The sequence below is a fragment of the Grammomys surdaster genome, unplaced genomic scaffold (assembly GCF_004785775.1).
Source record: "Grammomys surdaster isolate TR1022 unplaced genomic scaffold, NIH_TR_1.0 203, whole genome shotgun sequence".
Lineage (NCBI taxonomy): Eukaryota > Metazoa > Chordata > Mammalia > Rodentia > Muridae > Grammomys > Grammomys surdaster.
Genome location: NW_021604648.1, coordinates 10,922,853 through 10,936,048, shown reverse-complemented (window position 1 = coordinate 10,936,048; position 13,196 = coordinate 10,922,853). Strand labels below are relative to the sequence as shown.

General features: G+C 40.0%; 1 protein-coding gene across 12 annotated transcripts in view; it reads left to right on the top strand.

Moving 5' to 3' along the window:
* The first annotated feature begins 2,931 nt into the window (after window positions 1-2,931).
* The window catches only part of Picalm (phosphatidylinositol binding clathrin assembly protein), a 77,577-nt gene continuing 67,312 nt past the window's right edge, over window positions 2,932-13,196 (top strand). For 9 of the 12 annotated variants that reach the window (XM_028770735.1, XM_028770728.1, XM_028770733.1 and 6 more), the window contains exon 1: window positions 3,187-3,378. In XM_028770735.1, the coding sequence (XP_028626568.1) occupies window positions 3,249-3,378 (130 nt within the window). In that variant the 5' untranslated portion in view covers window positions 3,187-3,248. Of the gene's footprint in view, window positions 3,379-13,196 lie in introns of all 12 variants that reach the window. The other 3 variants (XM_028770734.1, XM_028770729.1, XM_028770736.1) reach the window with 3 other exon arrangements.

Here is a 13,196-nt window from a genome sequence, read left to right as displayed (position 1 = left end):
TGCATCTGTCTTCAGAGGCCAGGAGAGGGCATTGGATCCCCTGGAGCTGGGATTTGAGATGGCTATGATTTAACCCAGCTGCTGGGAACTGAACTCAGGGTCTCAACAAGAACAGCAGATGTTCTTAACACTCAACCCTCTCTCAGCCTCAAGAATAGGTATTTACATAAAATACAAGATTCTGTAGGAGGCAGTCCAGATTGAAACCATAAGTCTCTCTCTTTCCCACCCCCCAATGTTAGTACAGCAATTGAAGAACTAAGTACAGAATACTATCACTAGCAAAAGGAGACTCATACTCATTAGGATGCAAACCAAAATGGTATTTCTATGTGTAGTAGGCAGCATACATGTAGGAGAATGAAACAGATGAGGGTCAGTAAGTAGTTAGGTCAGGGGTAGATCTTAAAGAGTCCTGTTTCCATGGCTCAGAGACCTGATTTTTATCTTCTAGGATAGTGACAGTGGAGTTTGCTTTACTTTTTGTTGCTTTAGTAGAATACTACAGATTGGATAATTTTTGTTTGTTTGTTTTTTGAGACACGATCTCCCTATGTAGCCCTGGTTCTCCTAAAACTAACTATGTTCAGGCTGGCCTCGATTTCCTAGAGATCCACCTGTCTCCTCCTCCTAAGCACTGGACTTAAAGGTACATATCACCATCATTAACTGCCACCACCTCTCCCATCACCACTATCACCACCACCACCTCCATTACCACCAGTACCACCTCCCTGATTACCACCACCACCACCACAACCACTGGTTAACTTTTTGTTTTTGTTTTTCAAGACAGGGTTTCTCTGTGTAGACTACGCTGGCCTCAAACTCAGAGATCAGCCTTCCTCTGCCTTCCAAATGCTGTAATTAAAGGCAAGCACCACAACCCACAGAACTGGCTAATTTTTAATAAACATCCATTGATCAATTCTAGAGGCTAGGAGGTCCAAAAATCAAGAGCTTGGTAATTTTAGAGAACAAGGCAAAGAGAAAGTGAGTTAGAGAGAAACGAGTTGGAACTTCGGGTACTTTTATAACTAGTATTAATCCATTTATGATCTTAATGCTTCTCATTAGGCCACATCTTAACACTGTTGAGGATTAAAATACAACATATTAATTGGTGGTATGGGAGTAGGTCATGGGTGGACACATTGTGGAGACACAACCGATGGAGAGTTCCTAGACAATTTTAGTGCTAAGACAATCCCATGATAGGTTCAGAAACTATCAACTGGATAGTTGGTTAAACAATGATAAAGAAATTAGCTAAGAAATTAGTAGAATAGTTTGAGAATAAAAGAGATAATGGACTAAAACTTGCACACGCATGTGTGTCATGTGAATATGCATACTTGAGTGCACACCACACACAAATGCAAAACACAAACAGAAAAAAAATTCCTGGTCATGCCACTGTCTGATAAACATCTGTATCAAAGTACAGATGGAATGCAGATGCACCAAAGTGAGTTTTACAATTTTGTGAATTTTCAAGCTGGTTTGACAAGAATGAAACCTGCAGGCTTAAGAACTGTGTTTTTGCCAAAAGCACCATGTTTCAGAATGGTGCCTGTGAGAAAGAAAGGGAATGGGAAGAGATCACAGAATTCCTCATACCACGAACAATTTTAAACATCTATTAGCTTTTCATCCGCTGAGAGTTAACAGATTTAAGCACAGTATTCTAGATTTGGTTGGCAGATGGTGTACGCAGATTTTTGAGTACGCTCGAATCTCATTTGAAAGTAGCAAGATTACATAGAGCCATGATGGTAACTTAACATTCACAGAGAATTAAAAATTTATCCCTAACCCTGAGTTAAATGTGGAGCACTAATAATCTTTAAAAAGGCTTTGTTAATAGATCTTCTGGATTTCATAGATCTGAGTCTCGGTATGTTAATACTGTTCTAAAATGCCTACAGGGCAGAGTCAATATCTTTCCATGGAAATCTGGCTCACACAAGAGGAGAAAAAGAGGCCAAAGGGAAGAAAGACTAAACCAGGGGAGATCGCAGGTACTGATGTCTGACTCTGAATGGGACTTCTTTTACCGAGCTGTCTCACTTCCTTCTATGGTGTGGACCTTTAATCTCGCTAGTTGTCAGCCTTGTAGGGTCAAGTTAATCACTGTTGACATCATCCTACTACTTCCCTTTTCAAATTCCACTGAAGCTATGTGTTTCCTGTCGTATTTGACACCGCAGAGAATGAATACCGGGCTGGTTTATATCTAAATTTAGACTGGCAGGAACGTGGCGACTTTTAGTAAGTCGAGACGAACAAAACTAGGTGACGGTTCCAACACTTTCAAGGACGACGAGGGGGTGCAAAAGAGCAAAAATCTCTGCTATTAAAAGGGGTAATGGGGTGTATCTGAAGAGTTCCATAGTTACGAGGCCTGCTTGTAGGCTCAGAAAAAGAGACTGGCTGGAGTCGTTTTCTTTAAGGCAGGAGGAGGGCCGTGGGGTCGGCGCCAAATTGAGCGAGGCGAAGCCCCGGAGCCCAGGCACCTCCACCTCGGGTAGAAACTACGCACAGGCAGCTGCCTCACCTCTTTGTCAAGCCCACGGCGTCAGCCTCAGACACGAGGACGTCCCCGCCTCGGGGAGAAAGAGGGGCGCAGCGGCCCGCCCCTCCCCCCGCCCCCCTACGACACGCGGGGCCCTGTCTCGGGCGACCTGTTGGCAGGCAGCGTCACGTGACGCGGCGGGCCGCGCCGTCCCCGCGGGCGGGCCTCCTGTTGCGCCCGCCGGGCGGGTTCCACCACGTAGCGCGCGGGCGCCGCCCCGCTCTTCCCTCGCCGGAGCGAGGGAGGGGGGCGCGCCGGAGAGGAAAGGGAAGGGAGAAGGGGCGGGAGGAAGAGAGCAGGGGGCGGAACCCGAGTCACGTGACACAGGGGCAGCCCGGAAAGCTCCGAGGAGGAGCCTGGCGCCGCCATTTTCCTGCAGCTGCCTGTCCCTCTTGCCTGGTCGGGCTCCAGCTGACCAGGGAAGGGGTGGGCTGAGGCTGAGGCGCGGGGTCCGGGAGTGCCCCGACTTGGTGTGGGAGGCCGTGGGGAACACGCGAGCCGGGGCTCTCCGAACGGGTGGCGGCGCGCGGCCCTGAGCCCCGCCCCAGGCCGGCAGGCGGGCCGGGAGCCGGTGGGGGTAGGGGGTGCGGTGGGGGGTGGGGACCCTCGGGCGCTTGGGGGTCCCAGGCCCCGCCGGCTGCGGAGCGGAAGGGGTGGCGGACGAGCCGCAGAGATGTCTGGCCAGAGCCTGACGGACCGAATCACCGCGGCCCAGCACAGTGTCACTGGCTCCGCGGTATCTAAGACAGTATGCAAGGCCACGACCCACGAGATCATGGGCCCCAAGAAAAAGCACCTGGACTGTGAGTGAAGCCCCCCGCACCCTTTCCCGACCCCTCTCCATCCTTTTCCTCTCCCTCTTGGGCTGCCTTTTCCCTCCCTGCGTCTTATCTGCACGATGGCTCCTGTGTCTGATCGAGCTGTGTTCTTTTCTGTTTCCATCACACCTGCCTTTAACGGCCTCTGCTCTTCTCTCAGAGAAAGAAATGTGACAAGCCATTCCCCCGGCCCCCCAGCCCCGGAGATCCCCTGAGACCCTCGCCTCCTAGCCCCTGCCACCACCAAGCCCATCGCGCTCCACCAACTTGCCTCCCACCCAGCTCCTCATCCAAACCCCTCTCCCAGCTACTACAGCCTTTTTGCCTTTCCTTCTCACCCGTCCCGTACCTCCCAGCCGCTGTCGGCTCAGTGTCTCCCTGGCTAGTGTCTCCTGGACTCATCGCCCCATTGTTCCACTAGCGTTTTTTTCCTTCGGGTTTCCGTACTAACTCGGCTTGGTGGGCCCAGATTTCTGTCATTTCTTAGCCCTTGAAGTGTTTTTCCTCCCATATCTTTCTGGTTTCCTTTCCTACCTTTCTGTCTACCTTTTTCGGTTATCTTTGCCTCTCTAGCTTCTGTAAAGTTCCTTTGACTTCTTGTCATCTTCTTTCAATCCTATACCCAGTTACTCGGCTTTTATTCCATTTACGTCTGTGGGGAGTAGAAACAAAGGGATTCGGTGTGGTGTGGGGAAAGCGTTATGGGAAGTTACTCTCTTTATTTGCCATCATTATATTGGATTTTGAAGTTGTGTGAGTTGTGCATGTCCGACCTTTCCCCTTTTTTAATTCATATGAGGATATGGAAGAGGGCTTTGCTGGTTTTGGTATCAGTTCCTGGAACTGTTAACATTGGCGTATTGAATTTAGAAGCTTGAATGTCATGTGTTGCGATTCGAAATGGATTAATATATTTAAGTACAAATAATCAGGTTTGGAAACGTTTTAATTTATGCTAGTTGTATCTTTGTATAACCATCTTGCTTAATGTACTCCAGCACTAACTTAGTTACAGTTAATAGAGCAAACTCCTCCCAATTGCTTTCTAACCTGGGAGCCACCTGTGACACCACCTCCTTTTTCTTTTAGCTTCTTTGCCCTAGGGTACAAAGCTCCGTGGATCACTCAGTCCTTGAGTTGGTGGAATCTTTCAGGAAAAAAATAGGGATATAGGCAAGGAGGGTAAAAATTCTCCTTTAAAATGACTCCCGGACACATTAGCTAAACTGACTTTCATCATACATGAAAGTTGCTTTGCCCTGTGAAGCAAGAGTGAGCTTGTCCTGAAAGGGAATTCGCTGTAAGGAATCTTGTTTCTCATTTCGACTTTGGCTGTGAGGTTTGCACTTGAAAAAAAATACAGCGTGTGAATTCTAAGATACACTGCTCATGAAGTGCTGTTAGAACAAGTTATTGCCCCAGACAAACCCATTATTCATTGTGATTTGTTCCCTCGCCGTGGAAAAGTTTTGTAAAAGTCATCATTTTGGTTGGCTGTGGTACTCAGACAGGCTGCTTTTTAACTGACTGTGTTTAGAAAAGTGGAGGATATATTTAAATGGTGACACTTCTATAAACATTCTCTAGGATATTGTGAATAAATTGTAAGTGGGATTGGAAAATATGTACTTGGAGAAGATGCTTTTGTTTACATCCTTTTGAAAGACTACACAGGGGATCCTTTTTCCCATGGATCCAGTTCCAGGCTTGTCGCAAATCTGGCCATGTACCCAAGCTGGCCTTGAACTTGAGACCATAGTTCTGCCTCAGCCCTCCACAATGCTGGGTTGATTCGTCTGTACAAAACCCTACTGTTTCTGTGTCAGTGCTGTTTGTGGGTTTTCATTTGTTTTTGTTTCTTGGTGTGGAGGGGGCAGAAGATACTTGGTAATATGTGAAATGTTCTTCTTTAACCCAAAGTGATAAATCATAATAGATACAGCATTGAAATGCACTTTATGAAGGTGCATCTTCAGTGAAGGTGCATCTTCAGTTGCAGCAGTGATATTGAAAAGTGTTGCTAGAGTGGATAAAGATAGGCTGTTGGCTCTTTTTTCCCTTTTTGAGGTTAGAATCGAAGGTTGTGGTTTTATCTAGTTAGCTTAGCTACCTTTTGTAATAGTCACTATTATAGATTGAAACTAGTTGGCGTTTAAGGATAACCTTACTTTTTCTCTATTGCAGCTGATTACAAACTCCCATACTTTTAGAGCTTGAATATACTTGGTAATTTTTTTTAATACTAGTTTATTAAAAATAAGATGCCTCTTGTTTCTTAGTGAGGTTTTAAAACGGTGGTGATACTATTTATCCTTTATCATAAGCTGTTTCTCACTAATACATCAGAAAAATCTCACTAATGATTGGGTTACAACCCTCCCTTCACACTTCAGAATGCTTTAAAAAGTTACCCAGAGACAGTTTTTGAATCTCATGAACTTCAGGCTGTATATAATAAGAAATTCATCATTTCAAATAATTTTTGCTCCTTTGAGTAATTTTTGACCCTTTAAGAATTTTTCTCGGAGTTGGAGAGATGGCTCAGCGGTTAAGAGCATTGACTGCTCTTCCAGAGGTCCTGAGTTCAATTCCCAGCAACCACATGGTGGCTCACAACCATCTGTAATGGGATCCGATGCCCTCTTCTGATATGTCCTAAGATAGCTACAGTGTATTCATATACATAAATAAACCTTTAAAAAAAAAGAATTTTTCTTAGTTTTGAAAGCTTAATTCTCTTATGCCTTTTAATGTCTTCAACTACTAATGTCAGCTTCTTTGAATTTAGTAGAAGCAATTTCATTTTTAAAATGGTAGCATTTAACAAAAATATGCCTAGTAATTTGCCTTCCTATAAATCCTTTAGCTTGTGGAAGTGGCTTTTGTGTACTTCCTTGACAAGATTTTTCCATATTAGGAAGTGATTATTATTATTGTCCATAAATTACGAGTCAGTTCATATTACATTGTATGTTTATTGTATGTATTTTTTTTTTTGCTTATAGGTACTAGTACATAAAAGAATTTTAATGTTCCTATTGTGAAGTTGTTAAACTGGACAGATTTTCATTTACATTCAGGCTTCTAATGGCCATTTATAATCAATATAGAAGGGCACAACCCTTAAAATTTCAGATACAGCTATCTTCCCACCCAGATCCATAGCTGTTCAAGTCCTTTGTATAAAGTGTACAGTGTTAGCACACAACCTACACATCCTCCCGTATATCTTAAAGCTTATTTCAACATTACTTATATCTGTATGATGTAAATGCTACGTAAACGGTTGTAGTATTGTCCAGGGAACAGTGACAAAAAAAAAAAAATGTGTGTAACTCCGATGTTTTTGATCTGATGTTGTGGAATCCATGTAAACAGAGTGCCAACTGTAATAGTGTTTTAAAAGAAACTCTGCAGGGAGCTGACATTCATCCTTTATACCTAGCTGTTCTGTTTATAATTAACCAAATGAATTCTAAAGCTCTTTTTAAAAAGTGTTTATATTTAAGGAGTGCTTAATAATATAGTTGGTCAGTCATGTTTCTTAGGTTTATTGTATATCTCTCATGTGGATAATTTTAAAGCATCTTTTAGTTTAATGGTGCAAGTGAGAAATGAAACACTTCACAGTGACTTGGCCTATTTTCTTATGTTTTGAACGCTTAGGTTGGTCTGGAAATCTGTGTATCCTGTGTTGGCCTTGAACCCACAATCTTGCCTGTGTCTCCTGAAAAGTGGAATTGATGACAAGCCTGAACCTCCATGATTGCTTGCAGAATATTTGCATGAAATACATTGATATTTGAAAATACTGTGTAAAAATGTTAGTTATGGAAATTGATTGAATTTACAACGATAGAGATTGAGTCTAGGGCCTTATACATGCTGGGCAAATGTTCTACCACTGAGTTATATACTCAGCCCTTTTCTATTTTTTTTTTTTTCTTCTCGAGACAGGGTAGTCTTGAATTTTCTTTGTAACCCAGAAGGCAGGCCTTGAACTTGGTTCTGCCTTTGCTTTCTGAGTATTATGATTATAGGCCTGTGCCACCAGGCCCAATGTTTTGCTGTAGTTTAAAAGTGTTTACTTTGACCTTGACCATTATTTAGAATATTAAAATGAAAGTTTTTAATAATTCATAGGAAGTTGCACGTTTATTTTATTTTACGTAGTTTCAAAGTGTTCAAGTTTACTGTTTTTTATTTGTTTGCTTTTTAAAATCAGACAAGTAAGAAACAAAGTATATAAAGGTTTCTTGGGAGAGAGATTGGATGGAGTCCTATCCTGAAGAGGTGTCCTTAGGCTTGGAAAGTAACGGTTCAGTATTTGCTCTTCCTGTTCCTTTGGGTTAAAGCAGCATTTCCGTTACTTTGTGTTCTCTTTCATTGTGTTCCCAGTTGAAGTGCTGTATGTATTTCTTTAGAGAATTGGAATTTTGAGTATGACCTTTTAGAATTTTCTGTTCATTGTGATTATTGTTCTTTTCATGAAGAATTGTTCTCTTAGTTTTGACTAATGAATTTATTTAAAAACTTACTGATGAACCTAAACTTTTGCATAAAAAATTAAATTTAGAGTTGTGATTTGCTGAATTTTGTCATAATGCTAAGGATTTCTCACATATTTGTATGTAGTTGGTGTATAGGTTTTGGGCTTATGACTTGCTCTGTTTATTCTTGTTTTTTTTTGAAACAGGGTCTCATGTAGACCAGGCTAGCTTCAAGCTTACTATATAAGCTGGTACCTTAAACTTCTAGTCCTCCTGCCTGATTTTTTTTTAAATGAATATTTTGGGTTTATTGCATGCTGGATACTTTACATTTATTAACTAGTTCTTTCCTTGTAATACCTTCATGTGAGAGGCTTTGTTTCTGTACAAGCTCACATCCAGGAAGTGGTAGACTGGGCATTGAGCTCAGGTCTAGCATTAGAGTATACTACGGTTTCAGTGACTTTTTACATAATTTCTCTATCTATCCCAGAAAATGAGTATTTTTTAGAGCATTATTCAGTTCATAAGGTCAAAGATTTCCCATATAGTCACACATTCCCACACATCTTTTATTATCAAAAACCCTGATTAAAGTGGTACATGTATAAATGATAAACCTATTTTAATATATCACCATTACCCAAAGGAAACAGTAACCTTAGGATTCACTTTTGCTTTTTGTACATTCTATAGGTTTGGGCAAATAGCTGCGTATATTCACTATTAAATTGTCATAAAAAGTTAATTTGACTGTTGTGAAAAATTTTGTGGTTTTTTTCCAAAACCCCTTGAAGCCTCTGATCTTTTTCTGTCTTCTTAGCTTTCCTTGTTTCAGAAAGCCATGTGATTAGGATCTTCCATACATAGGTAGCCTTTTCACATTGAATTTTTCACCCAGTATCAAACACTTCAGATGATCCTGTCTTTCCATGGCTGAACACAGCTCATTCCCTTTAAACACTGAATATCACTCTGTTGTTTGTACCATGGATTATTTGTCCATTCTACGGAAGGCTCTCTTGTTCTGTCCAAGTTTTGCCAGTTATGATTTAACTTTTCATCAGTATTCCGCTCTGTTACAGTATGTTTTGTTATGTGGGAAACTGCTAAATTTCCACTTTTCCCAGAGTCATTTCATCACTTTTTATTCTTACCAGTAATGAATGAGAGAGAACTCCTATTCGTATCCTGTCATGCATTTGATATTTTTATTCCATTCTGGATTTATCTACCCTTTAGGTGAGCAGTAGTGTTCATACTGTTGCCTTACAGGATAGTTCTTCTATTTCTTGGTTGGTATCTGTGAATATTTTCTGAGGTTTCTTCTGTTAAAGTGTGTGACCATTCCGAAAAGTTAGATTGTTTTCTTACTGCATTTTAAGAGGTGATTTTTATTTTTGTTATTTGTATATTTTGGATAATTGACTTTTTCACATCTTTTCCAAATACTGTATCTGTGGCTAGTCTTTTTGTTTCTTGACAGTGTCTTCCAGAAAGCAGAAAACTTTTTAGTTTCAATGCAGTCTATACTAGCAGTTCTCACCTGTGGGTTGCTACCCCTTTGGGGGTTTGAGTGATTTTGCCATAGGGGTCACGCATCAGATATCTAGCATATCAGATATTTACATTACAATTAATAACAGTATCAAAATTACAATTAAAGTAGTAATGAAATAATTTCTGGTTGGAGGTTCCCACACCATAAGGAATTGTATTCCTTATGGAATACAAAGGGTTGTGTACAGCTTTACAAAGGTTGAGAACCACTAGTCTAGACCATCACTTCTTGGATTATTCCTTCAGTGTTGTTTCTAAGATGTAATCACCAAACCCAAAGTCATTTGGATTACTTCTCATATTTTCCTCCAGAAACTTTGTTTTGTAGTCTTCATATAGTTTTGTATCATTTTGAGCATATTTTTGTGAAAGGTCTGTGTCATTTATGGACTCTTTTACACAAGTATATTCATTTGTTCTCATACGGTAGACTGGGCTTTGCTCCTTTGCACTGGTTCTTCAGTTATGAACCAAGGACTCCTGGGAATCTCTGTAACCTTCAGCAAGCTTATGAGGTCAAAACTTAGTATCCATATCCTAAGGTACAACTTCCCTTCTCTATTGTAGAGTTTCCCAGAAGCTTTGTGCTGTGTGATTATTGCAGTAAGTTGAATGTATTAGCAAACTGTAAAGGCTTGACTCGTCTGTCAAGCTGTGTAGTAAAGACTTTTACAGAAACCAATCTCTTCCAGTGCTGCTCTTCTAGATTTTAAAATACAATTTTTATAAAACCTGTTAATACATGAGTGGAATTTGTTGTTTTTAAATGAATAAATTTAAAACTCAGTTTTAATTTCTGACAGAAATCTCATTTAAAAAGTTTAGAGTCCTAGTTTTTATGAGTAAAAGGTACCAAGACTAAAATACATACTTCTGGGAAGGCTGTTAGGAAGGAGTAAAGGCTATTCCAGGAGGAACTTGATGTGCAAAAGATTTTTAAAAATTTGTTATTTTTAGTTATATGTGTTTGGGTCTGAATATAAGTGCGATGCCACAGAGGCCAGAGGCCTTGATTCCCCTTGAAGTCCTAGGTATTTGTAAGATGTCTGGCATGGGTACTGAGAACTAAACTCAGGTCCTGAAAGAGCAGTAAGCACTTTCTTTTTAAAAAAGTATTTTACCACATATATTTTTTGTGGAATCTAAGCTCTGAATCCCATGTAGATGGTTCACCAAGTAAGCACTCTTAGTCACTGAGCCATCTCTCCCCCACATTTACTACCATTTATAAAGTTTATGTTGCAGGATATGCAGACATACTTGTGGGGTTTATGTGAAAAGTTTTCTTTGTAGAATAGGGACTTCTGCTTCATTTTTGTTTCTCTGGCTTTTTTTTTGTATCCCTTCAGTAACATACTCAGTAGCCTGAGTGTTCAGTAAATAGTGAGCATATATTTTCCTTTATAGTTCAGACTAATCCATGAAAAGTCTGAGGAAACGGCATAGAGATCTGTTTCAACACTCTAAGAACAATTTCCTTATAACAGTTTACTTGTAGTAAAGTAAATCATAGTTTTCTGGTGGTAACATTATTAAGACATTGTAACATACTGCTGTGGGTTTCTTTGGCCTCAGAAGCCTTTAAGAGGATTGGTTTAGTTTAGTTGTTGGTTGATGATGACAAAGTAACATTGTAATGAGGAAAACTTTAGTTATGGCTGTTCAGTTTGAAGGAGGTATTAAAATGCACATCTTGAAGGCTGTTCTTGAAAGTAGAAGTGCAATTTTAACTATAAAGTAGGATCTGAAACTGGATCTGAAATGTTTTGAGTCTCTTCTTTGCACTACTCCGAAGAGGTACTGATCCCATTGGCCTCTAAGGGAACAACTATGTGGTAAGGTTTCATCCGTCCGTCCATCCATCCACCCATCCACCCATCCACCCATCCATCCACCCACCTACCTACCTACTAACCAATCTACCTATTCATTTATTTGATATAACAGGAGAAATAAACAGTTATCAGATAGAAATGAAACAATTGTTTTAGGATAAAATCTGAGGTAAGGATTAGGAGAGGTAGTAATGTTAGTAAAAATACTACTATATCTGGAACCTTCACTGTTTGCCAGGAATTGACAAAAAGTTTTCTCTGAAACCTAGGAATTCTAATCTTAGAAATGTGCTAGAAATTGTAGCATCAACTTATTACTTGAAAGAGTTGTAGGGGCCAAATATTTCTCAAGGATAGTTCTTCCAAGGAATGGGTGAAGAAGTTAGGCATCTTTTACAATGAACTTTCCTTTCTACAGATTACAGGTTTGCTTTGCAGGTGTCTTCATAGGATATGATCAGTTGCTCTATTTTAGTGTATATTCGTATTGATTATGGGTCTTACATGAGTATAACTTCTGAGAGAGCGTATATGTGAAAGAGGGCGGGGGAGGGAGAGAGGGGGAAGGAATTAGATATAGTACTTTAACTATATACCAACAAATATTAGGGCATGTTTATATAGAGAGTATTGGTAAAATTCTGATATACTTCAGGTATTTGTTTAAAGAAATTTCATTTACTCATTGTATTAAGTAATTTAAAGTTATGTTTATATTTAACTAGTTCTAAGGTGGCATGAAGGGGATTGTGAAGAAGTGTGCATCATATGTATATATATATATGTCTCAGATATTGTATTTACACATTTAAGTTGAGAGAGAATTTTGGTTTTTTGGGGGGTTTTTTGTTTTGTTTTTTGTTTGTTTTGTTTTTGGTTTTTCGAGACAGGGTTTCTCTGTATAGCCCTGGCTGTCCTGGAACTCAGAAATCCGCCTGCCTGTGCCTCCCAAGTGCTGGGATTAAAGGCGTGCACCACCACTGCCCGGCTGAGAGAGAATTTTGTAATTGTTAAATTGAGACATAGTTCACATTGCCTACTGCTTACTGTTTCAAAGTGTTCAGTGGTGGATGTATTCATGATATGTATGTGCCCATCACTTATCTAGATTTAGAACATTTTCAGGCCCCCATGAAGAAATGATAGTAGTCATTCCTAGTCTCTTCAGCCCTACCACAACCAGGAATCTATTGTGTCTGTTCTAGGCATTTCATGTTAGTAAAATCATAGCATATGATCTTTGTGTCAAAGCATAGTGCTCTGAAGGTTCATCCTTGCTGTTGGAGTAACAGGTTAAGAGAATCTAAAGAAGGTTTAAAGGCTTGATTTAAAAAAAAAAACTCTTTCTTTTGTGCACAACGTGAAGTCCAGTTCTACTCCTCAAAGTAATATGGAAATAGAAAATTTTTTCATGTTAACCTATAGTACTAGCTATAGTTTTTTGATGGATGAATGGAATTATTTGTCTCAAACATTCTCTCAGTTGGATGGACCACTTGATCAGTATGTTTTTTAGATTGAGTTATGTGTTGCTTTTTAGTAGTACGGAGGTGAAACATCAGTAAACAATGGTTTTGGTCTTACAGAAATGTCTTGTACCTCCCTCTAATGATACTTTTCATATCTCAAGGTTTATTTTTAGTAGCTCTTATAATTATATGTATGGAAAGGATCTCCACGTGTCTCCTTTAAACATGTGAAATGTTTAAAATGCAGCATGGGACAAGTATGCAATAAAAGATGCTGACTGGGTCAAATAGGGGTAAGGGTTTCCATGAAGTTATAGTCAGTAGTGCTTTCGGATCTTACGAAACCAAGAGAGAGAGTGCTAAAAGTAATAGTGTTTGCTCTGTTAATGATTTGTTTAAACAGTTTCTTTTCAGACTCAAGTACATTTTTATTCTGCTTTGAGAGTACA